This window comes from Erinaceus europaeus, chromosome 8 (genome assembly GCF_950295315.1).
Source record: "Erinaceus europaeus chromosome 8, mEriEur2.1, whole genome shotgun sequence".
NCBI lineage: Eukaryota > Metazoa > Chordata > Mammalia > Eulipotyphla > Erinaceidae > Erinaceus > Erinaceus europaeus.
Genome location: NC_080169.1, coordinates 5,470,935 through 5,493,550, shown reverse-complemented (window position 1 = coordinate 5,493,550; position 22,616 = coordinate 5,470,935). Strand labels below are relative to the sequence as shown.

The following is a 22,616-nucleotide window of genomic DNA, read 5'->3' as shown; positions in this document are numbered from 1 at the left end:
ATATTGTTGACTGTAAACCCCATAAATTTCATTTGGTCTGGAGCCCATATTCATCTTAGGAGCCTGTGTGACCTCTGCATCCCTGTAGATCTGAGCTCACATTCTGTGGTCATGAGTAGGAACGTTCCAAGCTGCCCCAATATCAGGACCCATCTTCCTCAGGTGTAGCATAGAGTATGTTGTCCAGCCTCCCTTCAGAGGGTGGAACATTCTCTACCGTTGTTGATCTAAGTTGAGGGCAAGGTCCTATGGGGGCCCACAAAGGGGTCTGTTTTGTTGTTCCTGATAGAGATGACTGGTAACAATGGAGAGAGGGATTTATTTGAGGTCAGGCCCATCATGTCTGTTTGGGAACCTCAGGACTCCCCGAGTAGGGCCCCCCAGCTGATGGGGTTGTCTGATAGTGACTAAAGAGTCATCATTAAAGTATGCCAGTCTCTTGCCCTTATTTAGCTTTTGCAGTCCTTGCTTTTTATAAGGTTAGCTTTGGAGTGAGTGAGAGAACTATAATAGGAAGTAGGTGAGGAGGGTATCTAAGTTTAATTAGATACTATTTCCTTATGAACTTTATACTGACTCACTGCAGACTATTGTGTACTTTTGCTTTCAGGTATATATTTAGTCCTAGTTTGTGGATACATGTGAACATATGCTCTATCTCACGGGACCTGGTCTATATCTAGGTTTGGGGAATTTATTAGGAAGTGAACAACCTGGAATGGAATTAGAGAATACTATGAAAGGAAAGGTCTCACCCGATTAACGAAGCTGAAGGGTTGACATTCCATGCCTGAAGTCTCTGGACACACCTGAAGTGAAGCATGCTGGGGTGGCACTCGTTGTGTTGATTAGGTTGGGATCGGTGGATACATATCATTTGGTATGAATTGACAGAAGCATGCAGAAAGTGAGTCCCACCCTAGAGGTTCCAGGACTGTGGGAAATATAGGCTCTATAGAGGAAGTGGGAGGTTCCTGCTGTCTTAGGGTTAAGAAGACAATACATAGTTATTGTTATAATCACATTATTTGGTAATTGGGTTAACTTTGAAATATCCCTTTGTTAGGATTCACTGTATCATACACAACATCACCATAATTTATGTCTTTTGACATTATTTGTATATATCTGTGCCACCGGTTGCTTCTGTTCTCCCTGGTGTAGATTTTGAGAGAGTCAACATATCAAAGACTCAGCCTATGTATGAAAAAGACTCAGTCTGTGCTTTAAAAAGTTTGAGACATTCAATCAAGTTTTTCCCTCTCATATTAATTAAATAGTGATTTATATGATTACAAATTAATAGGAGTGTACGTAAACACCATTCCCACCACCAAAAGACTGCATCCCATCCCTCCCCCCCACCCAGCAGGCCGAATACCCTCACCCCAGGGTTTTTACTTTGGTGCCCTACTCCAAATTCAGTCAAATCCTGAGTTTAGTTTCCCTTTCTGCTCTTATTTCTCAACTTCTGTTTGTGAGTGGGGTCATCCCATACTCATCTTTATCTTTCTGACTTAGCTCACTTAACATAATTCCTTCTAGTTCTGTCCAAATGGGTTAGAGAAGGTGGGTTCATTGTTCTTTATAGCTGCATAATAGTCCATTGTGTATATATACCACAGATTTCTCAGCCACTCATCTGTTGTTGGGCACCTGGGTTGCTTCCAGGTTTTAGCTATTACAAATTGTGCTGCTATGAACATAGGTGTACAAATATATTTTTGGTTAGGTCTTATGGAGTCCTTGAGGTATATCCCCATGAGAGGAATTACTGGGTCATATGGAAGGTCCATGTCTAGCCTTGTGAGAGTTCTCCAGACTGCTCCCCAGAGAGGCTGTACCAATTTACTTCCCACCAGCAGTGCAGAAGGGTTCCTCTGTCCCCACAGCCTCTCCAGCATCTGTTGCTGCTGTCCTTTTTGATGTTTGTCATTCTCACAGGGATGAGGTGGTATCTCAGTGTTGTCTTTATTTGCATTTCTCTGACAATCAGCGACCTGGAGCAATTTTTCATATGTTTGTTAACATTTTGGATCTCTTCTGTAGTGAATGTTTTGTTCATATCCTCTGACCATTTTTGGATGGGGTCATTTGCTTTTTTGTTGCTAAGTTCGCTGAGCTCTTTGTATATTTTGATTAGTCTCTTGTCTTACTTTTGTACATTGATTTTGTAGCCTGACACCTTGCTATAGTGCCTAATGTCTTCCAGTAGTTTTCTGCTGGATTCTGTAGGTTTTTCTGTGTATACTATCATATCATCTGCAAATAGTGAGAGCTTGACTTCTTCCCTCCCAATCTGTATTCCTTTGATTTCTTTCTCTTGCCTGATTGCTATGGCAAAATCTTCAATACTACATTGAAGAGTAATGGTGACAGTGGACAGCCCTGTCTAGTCCCCGATCTGAGGGGAAATGCTTTCAGCTTCTGTCCATTGAGTATGATGTTGCTGTAGGTTTGCTATATATGGACTCCACTATCTTGGGGAATTTCCCATCTATTCCCATTTTTTTGTAGTGTTTTGAGCATGAATGGGTACTGGAATTTGTCAAAGGATTTCTCTGCATCTATTGAGATAATCATGTGGTGTTTGGTTTTGCTTTTATTGATGTGGTTAATGACATTGATTGACTTACATATCTTGAACCAGCCTTGCATTCGTGGGATAAATCCCACTTGGTCTTGATGAATAATCTTTTATATATTGCTGTATCCAGTTGTCCAGGATCTTGTTTAATATTTTGGCATCTATGTTCATCAGAGATATTAGTCTGTAATTTTCCTTTATTGTTGCATCCCTATCTGCGTTTGGTATCAGGGTGATGTTGGCTTCATAGAAGGTGGAAGGGAGTGTTCCTGTTTCCTTGATCTTGTGGAAGATCTTTTGAAGTATAGGTATTAGCTATTTCCTGAAGGTTTTGTAGAATTCATTTATGAAGCCATCTGGTCCAGGACTTTTATTGTTGGGAAGATTTTTAATAACTGTTTTGATTTCTTTGTCTGTTGTTGTATGCTTTACATTGGGTTGTTCTAGCTCTCCCCCTGCCAAGAAAATTGGTTCAGTCCTGCTAGTTTTGCGGGCCCGCTTGTCCCCGCCCCAAGGAACCCCGAGAGAGTTCCAGAGTTCAAGAGTTCGAGAGTGCTTGGCGCCACTGCGGGGGAAGTAGGCAGGAGAGTTCTGTTTGGTGATTAGTTTGTCTTAGTTTATAAATCATTGTTCCTGAATAAAGAAATACAACTTCCCTGCCCAGCCGTGTGTCCTCAAGTCTCTGTTACCCGCCTGTGAAGCTAGCCCGGCCAGCTGGAGCCTCCGAATTTTAACAACAAATGGCACCCACATGGACCTGAACTGTGCATATCTCAGATAAGTGAAGACAATTTGGCTACCTATGTACGATGGCCTTCTCTTCTGCTTGTGAAGAGATCTCCAAACGCCTCTGCTCTTTCTTCACGAGACTGTTTTGCTGTTTCTGGAACATTTATCTCTGGACCACTCTGTGGTTTCCACTCGCTCGGGAGCACTCAGAACAGCCAGCAGGTGGGAGGCGAGGTGCAGAGCTGCTGTTTCCACCTGGTGGAGCAGCCAGCCAGCCGGCCGCACCCGGACAACCTCGCGCACCGGCAGCCCCGCAGCCCACAAGAGGCTGACGCCAGCACACAGGAGCCCAATGCCAACACGCTGGAGCCTGATGCCAACATGCAGGAGCCCAGTGCCAGCACGCAGGCCAGCCCACAGGAGCCGGCTCTCCACCGAGTGGCGCAGGGCACTGGACACGGGATGCCTCCACGCTGCTCGGCCACTGTGAGCAGGGCAGCAGACATGACAGGGCCATGGAACAGGGCAGCAGATATGACAGGGCCATGGGACAGGGCCACGGCAGCCTATCATGGCCGCCACCCCAGGGCGCCTTCTACAAGGCTGGCCCACCCGCCCTCGGGCTATGAATTCTATACAGATCCCAGACCTCCTGGACCCCCCGGACCCCCCAGACTCCCTGCTGAAACTGGGCACCCTGGCCGAGATCCTCAGCTCCGGTCTGAAGGCAGACAAGCTGGAGTATTAAAAACAAACAAACAAACAAACAAAAACACCCTCCAGGTAGTCTTTGCTAGGCAGGGATGAGGCTCTGATTGGTTAGGTATTTTGTCACTCAAACAGAGCTCCAGCCACTTAAAAAAAAAAAAAAAATCAAGTTAAAGGAAGAGGCTTGGAATAACATCCCTGGTGAGCCAGGAATCTTGGTAAAGAAAATAGCTCAGTGGGAAGCCTATTAGAAGCGGTTGTCCAGCCCCTGGGGGCTGGTTCTTGGGGGGGGGGGTGAGCTCAGAAATAATCAAAAGATTTTCCTTTGTCCCCTGGCCTGCATTTGTCACCCCAAGAGAGAGTTTTGGTACTGTATTTTGGTGTCACTCTGACCAGCCTGTGTTCACCCTCCTACAGATAGCCCAGTATCCTACCCTATCCAGAGAATCCTGGGTTGCAAGCTGCTGCCTCATGGAGCTCATGGCAACTGCCACTCCAAACTCACCATCTTGGCTCTGCCCTAGTTTTTATTTTCAACTCTTAATTTTAGCAAGTCATAGTTGTGGTCTTATTCATTGTTGCATTTGACACTCATCTCCACTGGACCCAATATACAAATGAGGCTTGGCAACAGGATGTTAAGATCTCACACAATGTAGCTGAAAACCACTCAAGAATGGAGCAAGTCATGAGAGTCCTTCAGGCTCCTGGCCAGTGCTCAGTGACAGAAGTATGGGTACAGGGACGGGCAGTAGTGCAGTGGGTTAAGCATACATAATGTGAAGCACAAGGACCCACTAAGGATCCCAGTTTGAACCCCTGGCTCCCCACCTACATGGTGGGGAGGGGGGAGGTCACTTGACAAGTGGTAAGGCACATCTGCAGGTGTCTATCTTTCTTTCCTCCTCTCTGTCTTCCCCTCCTCTCTTGATTTCTCTCTGTCCTATCCAACAGGAACACCAACAATAACAAGGCCAACAAAAATGGGAAAAATGGCCTCCAAGAGCAGTGGATTCATAGTGCAGGCACCAAGCCGCAGTGATAACCCTGGAGGGGGAATAAAAAAGAAGTGTGGATACAGGGAACTGAGGGTGGTGAGGGTGGCACTTGCCAAGCAGTCCTCACATCTTCATGGTAGTTTGTGTTGTTTTCTATTAAGACATAGAGCTCGAGAACGCTTAAGCCAGTCTTGCTCACAGTGCTCTGTGTAGTGTATCCTCTGATACACATTGGTTGATATACTACACATTGGTTGATCACCTTCCTAACTTTGGATCCCAATACTTTTGAAGTATATATTGCTACAACAGACTCCAACCTATTTTCCTACTTTGCTGTAGTTGAAGGAAAATCAAGTGTTGCAATTATGAATTTCATAATAAAAACTGACTTTTAGGGGACAGGTGGTGGTGCACTGGGTTGAGTACACGTGTACTCTGTTCTTTCACTCATAAAATAACTTGTAAAATAAATTAAAAAAAAACTTTTATCTAAGAATGTGAATGGACAGCATGGAAGCATCCCATACATTCCCAGGAATGTGCTATTGGCTTGGGAAAGTCACGACGTGCTTTTGCATAGAAAAACATAGGGAATATGTCATGACTTTTCCTATAACCTGCTAGGTGTCCGGCAAAATAGCTCAACTGAAAAGTGTGTTGCTTTACTGTGTGTGCGACCCAGGTTCAAGCCTAACCCCCACCACACTAATACTAGCTAGTGCTGTGATCTTCACCTCTCTACCTTCTCTGTCTCTATATTTAAGAAAAAGAAAAAAGAAAATGAGAAAATTTGGTTATAAAGGAGTAAAGAAGGGAGAAGGAGGAGAAGGTAAGATTTAGAAAGAAGGGTAAGGGGAACTTAACTTTTATTTTTATTTATTGGGAGGTTGTTTACAACCAACAGTAAACTACAGTAGTTGGTACATGTGTAACATTTCTCAGTTTTCCACATAACACTCTAACCTCCCCACCAAGGTCCTCCTTTGCCATCAGGTCCCAGGACCTGAATACTCTCCCCACCCCAGAGTACGTTACTTTGGTGAAGTACACTAGCTCCAGTTCAAGTTCTGCTTTGCATTTTATCATCTGTTCTTATTTTCCAACTTCTGTCTATGAGTGGAATCATCCTATATTCATACTTTTCTTTCTTGTTGATCTCACTTAACATGATTGCTTTCCCACCCATGATGAGGTGAAGAATGTGAGTTCACCATTTTTAATAGTTGAGTAGTATTCCATTGGGTATATAGACCACAACTTTCTCAGCCACTCAGCTGTTGTTGGACACCTGGGTTGCTTCCAGGTTTTGGCTATTACAAATTGTGCTGCTATGAACATAGGTGTACACACATATTTTTGGAATACACACACAGTGTGTTTGGTTCCTTAGGATATATCCCCAGGAGATGAACTGCAGGGTCATAGGGTATGTCCACTTCTAACCTTCTGAGGGAGGAGAACTTAACTTTTATAGATAAATAGAGGAGGGTAGGAGCAGATATAGATATCAAAAAAGAGGTGATGCATTGGCTCAAAAAAGTCCTCACTGAGAATTGAGTGGAGATCCCTTGATGGTGCACCAGGTTAAGCTTATATAATACAAAGTGCAAGGACCCATGCACGGCTCCCAGCTCAAGCCTCTGGCTCCCGACCTGCAGGGCAGGTCACCTCACAAGTGGTAGAACTGGTCTGCATATGTCTATCCTCTTTGTCTCCCTTTCCCCTCTCAATTTCTCTGTGCTATCCAATAAAATGGAAAAAAAAATAAACAGGAGTAGTGAATTACTAGCTCATAGTTCAGGCACTAAGCCCCAGTGATAACTCTAGAGGCAAAAATAAAAGAATAAATAAAACTAAAAAAAGAGAGTGAAGGGAGTCGTATTTGTTAGCTATCAGAATGTCAGTAAACACCTCACCTTCTTCTAAACAGCTTTTCTTTAACCTGTTCATGTGTTTATTGTATTTTTACTTAATTCTTATTAGTAATTTAATAATAATTAACAAGATTACAAGATGACAGAGGAATAATCCCATATAGTTCCCACCACCAGAGTTCTGGGTCCCACCACTCCCATTGAAAACTTCCCTGTTCTTTATCCCTTAATATTTTAATTCATTATGAGGAGAAAGGACGTGTTATTCTTGTCTGCACTGTTAGTGAGCTTGTGCTCATTCATCCTACCATTTCTCCCAGTTTCCCTGGTGAACAGAGCCTGCATTTCCTGATGAGGAGGTGTCAAGTGTGGCCCTAGAAAGGGGAGACAGCAAGTGACCCATGGGGGCCCCCGCATCTACAATGCTGTTCTGCCCACTCACTTAGCAGGGCGGCGTGTTTGTTATGCCCTGCTGACTCTCCCATCCTGCCAGCCCAGACATACTAAAAACCTGACCTTCTACTCAAACCCTCTTAATCCATATGCTCTATGATCTTTCTTCCCAGATTGGGTGGAACACGGGTCAACTCGAGGTTGTGATGACATTTTTCACTCTCCTAAGATTATGATTTAATCTGTCCATCTCAGACCCACCTGAAGCACTTTTCTGGTTTTTCAGATAACCTTTAGGGTGTTCTAAGCTTGCCAGTTCTTCTTTTACCTTATTTGGTATATGAATTCCATGTCTCATTTCTACAGTATATTATCAAGTCCCAAATTCTTAAAGACTAATTATCTTCTCCCTGTTAACTTTCATATAATCACTTTCTTATTTAAAAAATGATGAAATTAACTGGCTTTCTATGACATAGACAAAATTATTCTCTGAAATTTTAACCATATGATTGCAAAGGTATCAATGGCTAGTTATAAAATAGACATGTGTTGGTGTGCATTTGATTTAAAGTTTTTAATAATTACACAAATATAAATATCCACAAAGTTATTTGTAGATCTTCACATGCTCAGAGGTTATATAACTTAATGTACTCTCTTCAGCTCCTGAGCAGTGAACTTAATCTTTAATCTCAAGAATTTACCCACAGATCATGTGGTGGCTCACCAGGCAGAGTGTACACTTACCATGTGTAAGGACCCTAGTTCAAGACCCTGGTCCCCATCTGCAGGGTGGGGGGGTTCTGAGTATGGTAAAACTATGCAGCAGATGTCTCAGTAGAGTCCTGCAAACAAGCACCAAGCCCCAGTGACCATCTTGGTGGCAAGGAAAAAGAAATTCACCCATGATAATGTCTTTCGTGAGCCAAGCTAGAGCAAGTACACATAAAGTAAGAATAAGATAAACTTAACAAGTGGCAAAATGTTATAGTTTCTGCAATTATTATTGCACATTTAATGAATATTTAAGTTTTTTTTTTTTTCAAAGACCTTACTAAAACATGGCTACCTCATGCATGAAATATTTTGGTGAGAGTTAAGCAGGTGCATACAATTAAAAACTCGAAGTGAACTCCCCTTTAGGGGAGATGAAAGAGAATAGTTCATTCGGGCCTCTGTGGTAGGTCCCAACCCCACCTGGCAGGGTAGATGTTGTTTACTTTCAGTTTCCAGAACAGAGAAAGTACAAAGACTATTTTATATATGAAGTTTTTTGTTTTTTTTATCTTGCTCATCGATTCAGGCTTTTTTAAAACTCCATTTTTGTATGTGTGTGAGTCTGCTACTGGGTTCAGCCATGTACCATTAGCTGCTGCTTCTAAAACCAGAAGTGAGGTTTTCAAAGGGGATTAGATTAAATCTGGAAAGATGGGCCATACCAGAGTGTATTCTATAATGTGAACTAAGCATAATACTTTCATTTTTCGTACTATGAGCACTAACATACATTCATTTTAAATTACTGGACCCTTGTATATTCACATTTAGTACAGGAGCCTGTGTAACATCTGTCCCCTCTCAGTCCATGACACAGCTGGGAGCATTGAGGTTACATTTATTTTAGGAGCGGTCTTCCTCAAGTGGAAAAGTAGGCTGACCCAGCCGCACACTTGATAACATTTGTTGAATTAATGAATGAGAGGGTACATGGAAGGTAAGAGACTATAAAGTTCTTTCAATGATCCAGAAAAGGTAGAATGAGGTTAAACATAAGAAAATAGAAGTAAAAAAAAAAGTATTATATACAGAAATTGAGAGGCTAATTGATGCCTTTTTTGGAGATCATTCCCACTTTTCACCAATTTCTTTTCCACCATTTTTTTTTTTTTTCTGGCTCTCCTTGCCAGAAACTTTGTTGGTAGAATAGCACTTTTAGTCCCATGGAACGAGTATTAACCAATGAGCTGTGGAAGAATGTGGTGAATGTCTGAGTCAACACATTTGATTCTCACCCTGAAAAGTTCTGTTTTCTTTTGATGTCATCCTAGCAATGTTTAAGATAGCAGCTACCCAGTCAGCCTGAGTACCTAAGTGATTAGAGTAAGCTAAGATGTCTTAGTAATTTTCTATGAAGGAGATGAACTTCACTGGGTTGAAATACTGAGATTTGAGGGTTGATTTTTAAAAAAATTTTATTTATAAAAAGGAAACATTGAGGGAGTCAGGCGTAGAGCAGCGGGTTAAGCGCAGGTGGCGCAAAGCACAACGATCGGCATAAGGATCCCGGTTCCAGCCCCCGGCTCCCCACCTGCAGGGGAGTCGCTTCACAGGCGGTGAAGCAGGTCCGCAGGTGTCTGTCTTTCTCTCCCGCTCTCTGTCGTCCCCTCCTCTCTCCATTTCTCTCTGTCCTATCCAACAACGATGACAGCAATAACAACAACAACAACAATAAACAACAAGGGCAATAAAAGGGAAAGTAAATAAATAAATAAATAAATGTAAAAAAAAGAAAACATTGACAAAACTATAGGATAAAAAGGGTACAGCTTCGCACAATTCCCACCACCAGACCTCCGTTTACCATTCCCTCCCATGATAGCCTTCCTATTCTTTAACCCTCTGGGAGTATGGACCCAAGATCATTCTAGGGTGCAGAAGGTTGAAGGACTGGCTTCTGTAAATGCTTCCCCACTGAACATGGGCGTTGACAGGTCGATCCATACTCCCAGTCTGCCTCTCTCTTTCCCTAGTGGGAAAGGACTCCGGGGAAGCAGAGCTCCAGGACATATTGGTGGGGTCGTCTGTCCAGGGAGGTCTGGTCGGCATCATGCTAGCATCTGGAACCTGGTGGCTGAAAAGAGAGTCAACATACAAAGCCAAACAAATTGTTGACCAATCATGGACCTAAAAGCTGGAATAGTGCAGATGAAGAGTTGCGGGGGGTCCTCCATTTTGTACATAGCTAGTAGGCATATTTTAGTTATATTTCAAAGGGCGTGTAGCTATACTAGTGTTTTTTTTTTTTTTTCCTGAACCTGAAATCTGGTATGCAGGTGGATCCTAATTATTTTCTGGGAAGATGACGTCATGGCTGGAAAAGGAACAGAAAGCTGGATCAGGGAAGAGAGTAGCTATCTAATATGAGAAACAGGTATAAATATTGTTAACTGTAAACCCCATCGATTTGATGTGATCTGGGGCCCATAATTAGATTAGGAGCCTGTGTGATCTCTACATCCAGTAGATCTGAGCTCACATTCTGTGGTCATAAGTAGGAACATTCCATGGTGCCCCAGTATTGACCCATCTTCCTCAGGTGTAGCATAGAGTATGTTGTCCATTCTCCCTTCGGAGGATGGCATATTCTCTACCATTATTGATCCGAGTTGAGGGCAAGGTCTTATGGAGGCCCACAAAGGAGTCTATTTTGTTGTTCCTGATAGAAATGACCGGTTAACAATGGAGAAAGGGATGAATTTATTCAAGGTCTAGGTCCCATCAAGTCTGTTTGGGAATCTCAGGACTCCCCAGTTAGGGCCCCAGCTGATGGAATGGCCTGATAGTGACTAAAGAGTCATCATTAAAGTCTGCCAGTCTTTTGCCCTTATTCAGATTTTGTAGTCCTTGCTTTGCTAAGGTTAGCTTTGGAGTGAGTGAGAGAACTGTAATAGGAAGTAGGTGAAGAAGGTATCTAAGTCTAAGTGGACACTAGTTCATTATTATGGGGGTTGCTTTTTAATCATGATACCACATGACCTCTAGTGACCGGAACAGTTGTGTTTTCCTCTTTTATCTGTTAGGTTGTTGGAAAAGTCATGATGCTTTTTTCTAAAAAAAAAAAAGCCCAGAAGATATGCTTCATGAGTTTTCTGACAAACCAAACAATATACTGCATCAGCATGTACTTTTAAATACCATAAATAACATCAAATAACTGGCCTGGAAGAAATCCATAACATATTTGCAAAATCATTTGCAAAAACATTTGTTCCCACATAGGTGGTGGTCATATATTATGTCCCAACTTCATTAAGATCCCAGCATCTACTTCTTTTTATAAATTTTCCAGAATATTTTTATGACTCTTTTCTTCTAGTGGCATTGTTATTAATGGAATTCATTATTATAATTTACAGGTGTCTTCTCTTTTTAACATTATTAAACACAAAAATTCTAAAATTAATAATGTTAATTGAGTGGTTAGTTTGCATATCGATACAAAGCAGTCAAATGATCCATGCAACATTTTAATTATTCTACTAAAGAATTCTACTGTAGTGATGAAAAAGAGGATGAATAATGAGCATGATAACAATGCTTATTATGTAATATCAGTCACTTTAAAAAGTAAACCTGTTAGGACACAGTCATTTACTACAGATTGTTTTCAGTGAATCTAGTACAGAATTGAAATGTCTCAAAATACAAAATGTCTCAAAATACAAAAACAGCTGTCTTTTAAAGAAATTATCTTTAACAGGGATGCTTCCCCAGTTTGGGGAGAAAGTTCAGCTAAATTCCAGATTTCCTAACTAGTCAGAAAAAAAAAATTCTTGTTTCCCATTTTTGCACCCTTCAATAACTGTTATATGTTTTATTTCCTCTCCCCTACTAGGCAATCTAAAGTGCCGTGCCCTTTAAAAGCTTTTAAAGAAATCCATGTGCATATACACTCTTAACGCCTATTCACATTTTTAATCAAGTGCATTTATTTATAATTAAAGATTCTCTTTAGAGCCCCCACCCCACTAGGGAAAGCTAGAAATAGGCTGGGAGTGTAGATCGACCTGCCAATGCCCATGTCCAGCAGAGAATCAATTACAGAAGCCAGAACTCCCACCTTCGGCACCCCCAAAAAAGAATTTTGGTCCATACTCCCAGGGGGGGGAGAAATAATAGAAGTGAGATGACCAGAGGGCTTTGAACTCCAGCTCCACCAGGACCCAGATGAAGAAGGGGGGGGGGCATTTGGGTGTGGTATGTGTAAATAGAAGATAGAACCATCGAGGGAGAAAAGGGCAAATATATACAGATATAGACAGATAGTTGTAGAAGTAATAGTTAATCCAAATCTGCAACCTCAGGAGAACTGCTGTAGCTTCCAATGGAGGGACTGGGGGTTCAGAACTTTGGTGGTGGGAATGATGCAGAGTTGTACCCCTGTTACCCTGTAATTTTGTAAATCAATATTAAATCACTAATGAAAAATAAATAAATAAGACCAAAAAATTCTCTGTAGCAGGAATTAACTAGTTTTCGCACACTGACTATGTTTGATTATGTATTAGTCTATTTAGCTTTATTTAAGCACCTATCAGTGGACTGATGTGTAAAGAAAATGAGAAACATGATATTTGCATATATTTGTGTGTGTAGATGTGCATGTACAAACATGCACACTCATACATGTCACTGGAATAGTATTCATCCATAAAGAACAGATTTTGCCATTTGCAAACACATAGATAGGCCTTGAGGTATTACACAAAATGAAATAAGTCAGAGACAAATATCATATGACCTCATTTATATGTGGAATTTTCAATAATCCTTGTTCATAGATACAGAGTATATGTTGGTAACTACAAGATACAAGGAGCTGGCAATTAAGACATGAGGGAAAGCAGTCAAGAAGTACAAGTTTCAGTGAGTAGACAAGTAAGTCTTAGAGATACGATCTGTGGCATGGTAACTGTAGTTATTAACTATGTGGCGATGAATTTCTGCCTTAAAGAAAACAGATTTAAATGTTCCATCCAACACTGACAAAACTCATTTGATCTCAGGATCCTGTCATCTTAGTTTATATCAGACATTTACCATAATCCTAGGTGATATGTCACATTGTAGTCAGAGACAAAGTATTACTGAGAGATGCCCAAAGTATTAACTGAGAGAGCAGAGAGTTCTTTGTCTAACAGCCTGGACACAACCTTCCCTGAACTCAGAACTACCACAGGAGTGATTGCAGGCCAGCAGAAGGCTTTCTGCCTAGGGCCAGGTTCTTTGTAAGAATACGGTTTACAAAACCTTACATATTTCAGATACAAAGGGATAGGTTCAGGTGGGAAGTAGAACAGTGGGGTAAATGATCAAAGGGCTTAAAAACTTAGGATGTGGTAATTAAATCTAAAGATAGTAGGTTTAGACTCAGCATAAGGATGGTTGTTGTTTATCAGTGATTTACTGGTGCACTTCTTCATATGCAAGGTTAAGACTATTGTGTCCAGAAGCTGTTGCTGCCGGGGAACTTCTGCTCTGTTTGAGGAATCTGCAGGTCGTTTACAGGAAGCAGGTTTTCAGGTACTTGGTTAGCCTGAAATTAAGGACATTTGATAGGACTGTTTCCCAATGCCTATGTATAGACCTAATGACTAATCTGTCTGATGGATACTTATTTTCTGTTATCCATTAACATTTTCGTCAGTTCAAGGCCTTCAGTAGAACTGAACTCTATACGCTATAGTAATAATTAAAAAGTTTCTGTTTTGTTCAGCCCTATAAAACTAACAAATCTATTTAATAACTACTAATCAGCCAAGCTTGGATATGAGAGAGACCCTCTGTCTCTTCAAATTGAGTTGGTGATATATGTATGAAGAAGGAGTTTTCACATGTAATTACAGTATTATGCAGAAACATAGTATTGAAGACTACACAGAGAGAGAGAGAGAGAGAAAAACACTCTGACCTTTCATAGCAATAGTCATCAAAGCGATCTGTTATGTAATTTGACCTACACATTACAGAAGAATTTCATGCAAACTCATAGCTTGTCACTGAGAGCACTCTTGGAAACCTTGTTAAGCCTGCTACCTAGTATAATCACACTTAACTTTGATTAAGTGGGAGTTCTTCACATCTTGGGCACTGAAGCATCCAAGTGCATCTTGGGAACCAGACATTACTAGAGGTTTTGCCCTATGAGCCTTGGAACCAGTGACTGGTATAGGAAAGAACAGAAGAAATGCCTCAAAATGGGAAACACTCTAAGAGGTAGCTAATGCTTCAGTATATAATGCTGGGGTGGGGGGAGGAGGGATGAGGCTAGTACTTCACCTGAAATCTTACCCTGACTTGGCTTCTTGCCCTTTCTTTTTTTTTTTGTAAATATTTTATTATTTATTTATTTATTCCCTTTTGTTGCCCTTGTTTTTTTATTGTTGTAGTTATTATTGTTGTTGTCATTGTTGGATAGGACAGAGAGAAATGTAGAGAGGAGGGGAAGACAGAGAGGAGGAGAGAAAGACAGACACCTGCAGACCTGCTTCACCGCCTGTGAAGCGACTCCCCTGCAGGTGGGGAGCCGGGGTTCGAACCGGGATCCTTATGCCGGTCCTTGTGCTTTGCGCCACCTGCGCTTAACCCGCTGCGCTACAGCCCGACTCCCGGCTTCTTGCCCTTCCTGTCCTGTTTTCTGTACTCCCTTCCCACTTTCCTCAGGGAACCCCTCATGAATGAAACACTTCTACTTGGCACAGGGTCTGATCTGAGACGAGAGACTGACTTTATAAGATTCCTGAGAAAACTAATGAGAAAATGGATGTCAAGGATAAAGATCAGTGCCAGGCAAAAAATTCATTAGCTATTATTATATATTTAAAAATCGAGTCAAAATTTTGTAACTTTAAAAAAATAAATAAATATACTATGAATTTAGCTTAAAATCATTTTAGTAGAGAGGATTTATTTATAAAGAAATGTTGAATTTTTAGCTACACTCTTCACCTTCAAGGTGAACTCCCTAAGGTGATCATATTTAACCATTTCTGGTCTCAGGACATAGTTCTAAATACTAGCCATTGACCTCTGTCTCTTGATTTATTATTTTTTGTGTATCTTTTGATCATTTCCAACTGTAATACATAAGGACTTACAATGATAACACCTTCTGCTCTCTCTCCTTCCCTCCTTCTAATAGAAAATAGCACAGTTTTCAGTTAATATTGTGACTTTAAAGAACATATTTAAATCCCTAACCCTTCTGTCAACTAGAAGTATCTCTTGATTCTTCATTTAGTGACCTAACACTTCCCAACATCTTTCCACTTCTACATTGTCTAGGGTAGTAGTATTTACAATTTTATTCTTACCTTGTTTATAGGTTGTTGCAAGCCAGTAAATACTCTTAACCTTACATAGTTACTGTATTATTTCCTGCAGAGTAAAAAAACATGCTACTGTCAGATGTCCTTAGTCAATCTAGATGTTAATGCTATTCAGAGAAAAATATTCAGGATATTTATGCACCCAGTTAAATGTACATAGTACAAAGTACAAGGAACCACGCAAGGATCTGGGTACAAGCCGCTACTCCCTACCTGTAGGGGGTTACATTTCATGAGTGGTGAAGCAAGTCTGCAGATGTCTGTCTTTCTCTCTCTCTCCCCCTCCTCTCTAATGTTCTCTCTGTCCTATCCAATAAAATGGGAAAAAATAGCCACCAGGAGCAGTGGATTCATAGTGCTGGCACTGAGCCCCAGTGAGACAATATATATATTCTATACACATATAGACAATATATATATTCTAGAGGACTATTATTCATAATATGCTCAAATTATGCTACTCAAAATTATATAATTTAATTATACTGTTTGTACGTTTTGTTGGTCCTTATAAAAACCATGCATTCTAATTTGTATTACTTATTCTATTTTGTTTATTCTGTTATTTGTATTGTTTGTTCTTTTTTGCCTTTATTTCTCTCTTCCGTTTTATGTTTCTTCATTCCTTCCTTTACTCATTAGTGATTTAATATTGGTTTATAAGATTATAAGACTATAGTGGTATTATAGTTCCTACCCCAGTCCCACCACTGGAGCTCTGTATGCCCACCAGCCCCCTAGCCTCTGTAGTTCATATAAAGTCTTAGAGAGAGTTTTGCTGCTCCAGTTTTTTGTTTTTTCAAGTTAATACATTTCACTTATCTATATTTTACAAGTGAGTAAAACTGTCCAGAAGTTGTCTTTTACTTCTCTACTTACTTCACTAAGCAAAATCACATCCAATTCCATCCCTTCTGTACCAAAGGATGAAATATCATCCTTTGAATTGCAGAGTGACGTGTCAGTGAGTATGTATTCCGTAACTTCTTCATCCAGGCATCCACCAATGGGTATTTAAGCTGCTTCCACTCACTAATATATAGAAACTGAGCACGTGGAGTAGGACACTTAGTTATCCTACTGTCTGTCGTATTTAGTTATTTATTTACAGGGTTTTTTCCTTGGTACTCTACTCTCACTAGGACTTTTTTGTGTTCCTTTTCTTTTTTTTTTAACTTTTTTTTATCTTGATTTATTGGCTAGAGAAAGCCAGAAATCATGAGGGTAGGGGGAGATGGGAGGGAGATACCTGCAGCACTGCTTCGCCATTCGCAAAGCTTTCCCCCTGCAGGAGGGGACCGGGGACTGGAAGCCTGGTCCTTGTGCATTCATTGTAAGATGTGTGCTCAATCAGGTGCACCGCCACCTGGCCCTTGTGTTTCTTTTCTAAAATGGTAAGCATTCAGCATTTCAAACATCACCCAGTGACTCAGCAGACAGAGCACAGAACTTGCATGCATAAGGCCCTGAATTTGACACACACAAACACACACACACACCCCACATTGCATATGCCATGGCAATACTCTGGACTCTCTCTCTCTCTTTCCTCTCACTCTCAAGATCTCTCATGAGATAAATTATAAACAATTGTAAATAAATAAAATTTTCAAACAGGCTAAATAAATCTACATATCTTTCTTTTATAGTTAGTATGATTGTGAACTTAACTTTGGTCTATAGAGGGAAACAAAATATATCATGAAAGGATATAAATACCAGAAACAAAGTAAAAATCTTTCATCTTCCATTCAAATAATAAGAGATTTTCCTCTGACAATCTTTTTTCTTTCCAAATAGAGACTGAGAGAAAGAGAGGCAAAGAGGAAGAGAGAAAGACACCACAGCACTGAAGTTTCCTTCACAAACCTGGGTCATAAGTATAATCACATTTTATCACCAGTGTTTTCTGTAGCTTAAACATGTCCTAGAATCTTCTGGGCTGGGGAGATAGCATAATGGTTATGCAAAGTGACTTCAGTGTCTAAGCCCCAGCGCCATCACAAGCCAGAGCTGAGCAGTGCTCTGATCATCATCAACAACAACAACAACAACAACAACAACAAACTCCTTGGATCTTCCTAACCTGTGTCCATATCTCAGAATACTTTATATAATCAACTATTTGGAGTGATCATATACTAACTTAAATTTTTTTCTGTTATTTTTTGTCGTTTTTGACGGGTTAGGTTGTTTTCTCCGGGCTGGCTTCATGGGCGGGTAACAGACGACCAGGGACTCATAGTTGAGCTGTAGGCAGTATCTCTTTATTCATGCAGGACTCAGCACAATCTAAGCCGAGCTAAGCTAAACTCAAGGTAAAGTACTCTAAAACTCACAATGCTGTCTTTATATATACTTGCCAAGTAGGGTGGAAACAGGGTGTGACATAGAGAGGGTGGAGAGAAAAGTGACTGGTGACAATCAGAGTGTGACAAGGAGAGGATCAGGGTGTGACAAGGAGGGGGGGTGGAGCAAAAACATATCATGAAACAGTGGGGATTGAACCAATGCCCTGGAGGGAGGTACTTGTTAACAGCGGTTATATAAATAGAATGAAGTGGTTATGTAAATAGAATAGTGTTAAGCAGGGGGGATTTAAACCAAATGAAACAGAAGGGGTCTCATGCATACCAACAATTTTTAGATTTTTGCTCTTACTTTTCTACCATCAAATAGGTGCCTTTAGTGTGTTTTACTTCAGAATTACATTCTTCTTCAACCCCCATGTGCTTTTCACAAACCTGAACATTGTTCATTGACCATCATTTGTTTGTTTGTCTGTGGGTGTCACATTCGTGTGTATAAGGAGGTTTCACTTAGGTTTCTGCCTTTTCAGGCAAGTTGTAAGTTACAGGAAAGAAATAGCAAGCAATGTGAATTCACCAACGTAGAGAAACAAAAACACATCTGGGACCACGTCTCATTAGTAGGTTAGGGTCTGTTGCATCTACCCGTCTGCCAATATGTATCTCCCAATATTCCCCAATCTCTCCTGTTTCTAAATGCTGATTTAGATACATGCAATTCTAACCAAAATTAAACAGTATGATTACTAATTCAACCGTGAAAATAAGCCCTGGCACGTGCGCCTCTACCTGAAAGCAACCAGGAAAGGCTTGATTTGAATCAGGCAGGTGGCCAGATGCAATCAGGTCCCCAGATCTGTGTCTCTATCAAATGGAGAGATTAGATTTTGTCCTCCACCCCCCCCCCCCAAATTGCAGAAGATATTGGAAAATCAAAGCTGATCTTCTTGGGCCAGCAAAATAGCTCACCTGGACAGTGAACTTGCTTTGTGCAATCCAGGCCCAAACCACGCCCCCACCACACTGGAAGATGCTTCAGTCCCACCGTCTCTCTCTCTCTCTCTCTCTCTCTTTCTCTTACACACACACACACACACACACACACACACACACACTTTCTCTCTCTCTCTCTCTTTCTCTTACACACACACACACACACACACACTTTCTCTCTCTCTCTCTCTTTCTCTTACACACACACACACACACAAACTTTCTCTCTCTCTCTCTCTCTTTCTCTTACACACACACACACACACACACACACACTTTCTCTCTCTCTCTCTTTCTCTTACACACACACACACACACACTTTCTCTCTCTCTCTCTCTTTCTCTTACACACACACACACACACACACACATACTTTCTCTCTCTCTCTCTTTCACACACACACACACACACACACACACACACACTTTCTCTCTCCCTCCCTCTTTCTCTCTCTCTGAAAAAAAAGTTGACCTACAGTAGTATAACCCCAGCAATGGAAAACAGAAAAAGAATGGTCCAGGAGGTGGTGCGGTAGAAAAAGCATCAGACTCTCAAGCATGAGGTCCCAAGTTCAGTCCCTGGCGGCACATGTACCAGAGTGATGTCTGGTTCTTTCTCTCCTCCTTTCTCAATAAGTAAATAAAATCTTTAAAAAAAAAAAACAGAATGGAAAAAGAAAAGAAAAAAGAGGAAGGAAAGAAGGGAGGCAGACAGGCCAGAAGGGGGCACACCTGGCTAGGTACACACATTGCAGTGGGCAAGGACCCAGGCTCCCTAGTCCCCACCTGTAGGGGGAAAACTTCACAAGTCCTGAAGCAGGGCTGCAGGTGTCTGTCTCTCTGTCTCTCTGTCTCTCTATCTCTTCCCTCCCTTCTTAATTTTTCTCTGTCTTTATCCAATAGTAAATAAATAAATTATGTTTAAAAAAGAAATAAAAGAAAGAAGGAGAGAGAAGTGAACTGAATTGGATTTTCCTTTTGAATCTTTTATTTACTTATTGGTTAGAGACAGCCAGAAGTCAAGAGGAAAGGAGATGTTAGAGAGGGGGAGAGACAAAGACACCTGCAATACAGCTCCACCACTTGCTAAGCTTTTTCCCCTGCATTTGGGGACAGGGGCTCAAACTTAGTCCTTGCATATTGTAATGTGCACTCAACCATGTGTGCCACTATCCGGTCCTTTGAATTGGCTTCTGAGTTCTTCCATATGGTGTGATTTCAGTATTATGTGTATAATAAGAACAGGAATTGCTAAGATGATAAGAAAATCATAAAACTAGAGCATGCCAATGAGTGGGGTGATAACTAGATAGTTTTTGTTATTTATTGAGGAGTTGATGGTTTACAGTACAGTTATTGACACATAAGTATAAAATCTCATCTCCCCACCATAGATGTCTGCAAAACATTCTCTCCCCCAGCTTACACCCATTTCTACCAGCGTCTACCAAGACCCAGCATCCTCTCTTTCTTCCACTTTCCCCTTCTTCCCAAGAGTCTTTTTTAACAGGCTTTATTTGTTAGAATAGTTTGAAGTTCACAGAAAAACAGAGCAGAAAGTTCAAGGGTTTCCCACAGCCAAGGCATTTTCAAGTCTTCACTCATGTACCCCATCTCTACCTCCAGAGACCCAGAACAATGTGGGTTTATATGCAAGACAGAACATACACTAGACGAAATATCTCAACAGAACCTCTGGTCATTCACAAGGACCTGGTCTCCATGATAAGAAGCCCTACGTATTGAGGAGCACAGAATTAGTATCACGGCTCTTGGGAGCAGCCAGGCTATCATATCATTTCTCCAGTACAGCCATGCCTGGCTTTAAACAGACTTGATTCTGTATTTAAATCTGACTCACCACAAAGGTCAATTAGAAGCAGTCTGGGTGACAAGTCTAGCAGATGGAGACTTGTCTCAAGTGGCCTCCCCCAGGGCTCTGTTCTGGCTCCTACGCTATTTAATATTTACATCAATGACCTCCCAGAAACTTCTTCAAGGAAGTTCATCTACGCCGATGACATCTGCTGTGCAACTCAGGCATCCAAGTTTGACATCCTCGAGGAAACACTCACGAAAGACATGTCTCTGATATCTGATTACTGTAAAAAATGGCGACTAATCCCTAGCACTGCAAAAACGGTATCATCTGTTTTCCATCTACACCATGCCTCGGCCTCGCGTGAGCTTAATGTGCAGCTTGGCGGTACGAGAATCCGGCATGAAGCCCAGCCAGTCTATCTTGGCGTTACTCTCGATCGCACCCTGTCATTTCACGAACATCTCATAAAAACTGCAGCAAAGGTGGGCGCGAGGAATCACATCATTGCAAGACTGGCCAGCTCCTCATGGGGCGCGAGCTCTTCCACACTACGATCATCCTCTCTGGCATTATGCTATTCCACTGCAGAATACTGTGCCCCAGTATGGTTCCGTAGCCCCCATGTCCACTTGGTCAATTCCAAATTATATTCCTCCATGAGGATCATTTCTGGAACCATCCGTTCCACCCCGGTTCCATGGCTGCCAGTTCTCAGCAACATCGCCCCGCCAGATATTCATCGGGATGCGGCATCATCTAAGTTCATTTCCCACGTCTACGCTCGACCGGACCTGCCAATATACGAGCATATCTTCGCCCACCCTGTCCAACGCTTGACGTCTCGTCACCCAATCTGGTCCCCTACGCCTACACTGAACTTCTCTGTTCCAGACTCTTGGAAACAGAGCTGGCAGTCAGCTGAGGTCAAGAACAAACACCTCATCACAGACCCCTGCAAGCGTCAACCCGGCTTTGACCTAGCACGTTATGACTGGACCCTCCTCAATCGCTATCGAACAGGCCATGGCCGGTGTGCCGCTATGTTCCATCGCTGGGGGGCCAGAGATGACCCGAACTGCCCCTGCGGCTCCAGACAGACTATGACCCACATAGTCAATGACTGCCACCTCTCCAGATTCAAAGGAGGTCTCGAAACTTTACATTAGGCTCAATCTGACGCTGTTGACTGGCTATGGAAGAAGGGCAAACGCTAGAAGAAGAAGAAGCAGTCTGTTCCCCTACCACTTTCAAAAGATAGGATTTCTAGCTATCATATTTAAAACTTCCTAGTGGTACAAATCTAGTCTCATGTTGATTTCCTTACAGGAAAAGTCCTCTTTCTAGGTGCCTTCAACTTGTGCTCCACTGGACACACAGTTCTCAGAAACACATTTGTTATATGAAGACAGTATATGGTGTGCTCACCTTAGAACCATTATATCGTAGAGGGAGGAGGGAGCTTTAATAAGAAGAATAATAATGGGGGCTGGGCGGTAGCGCAGCAGGTCAAGCAAGTGCACGTGGAGCAAAGCGCAAGGACCTGCGCAAGGATCCCGGTTCAAGCTCCCAGCTCCCCACCTGCAGGGGAGTCACTTTACAGGCAGTGAAGCAGGTCTGCAGGTGTCTATCTCTCTCTCCCCATCTCTGTCTTCCCCTCTTCCCTCATTTTCTCTCTGTCCTACCCAGCAACAACAGCAATAGCAACAGTAAAAATAACAACAGCAAGGGCAACAAAAAAACACTATCTCCAGGAGCAGTGGATTCATAGTGCAGGCACTGAGCCCCAGTAATAACCCTGGAGGCAAAAAAAATTAGTAATAACTTAATGTTGCAGACAGAAGAGATTACCTTTGGGAACCTTGACTAATTCTCCATAGATGGAGAGCAGGGAAACATTTCAGCTAAGGCTTATGGTTTCAACATCGATCCTTATATTTATTGGTAAGCTTGTCTGAAAGCTTTTGGACAGAGATTCAGGCAAAGAAGGAAGTAGACTTATAACAGTGTGTTTTTTTTTCCTTTTCTAAATCATTCTTCAGCAGAACTGTCTTCCTGCTGCAGAAATTGTTGAGTGCTAGATGGACATATG

General features: G+C 41.7%; 1 protein-coding gene across 1 annotated transcript in view; it reads left to right on the top strand.

Moving 5' to 3' along the window:
- The window catches only part of POU6F2 (POU class 6 homeobox 2), a 591,094-nt gene that overhangs the window by 424,474 nt on the left and 144,004 nt on the right, over positions 1–22,616 (top strand). The window contains exons 6-7 of the mRNA XM_060195767.1: positions 17,411–17,493; positions 18,243–18,332. Coding sequence (XP_060051750.1) covers positions 17,411–17,493; positions 18,243–18,332 — 173 coding nt within the window. The remainder of the gene's footprint in view (positions 1–17,410; positions 17,494–18,242; positions 18,333–22,616) is intronic.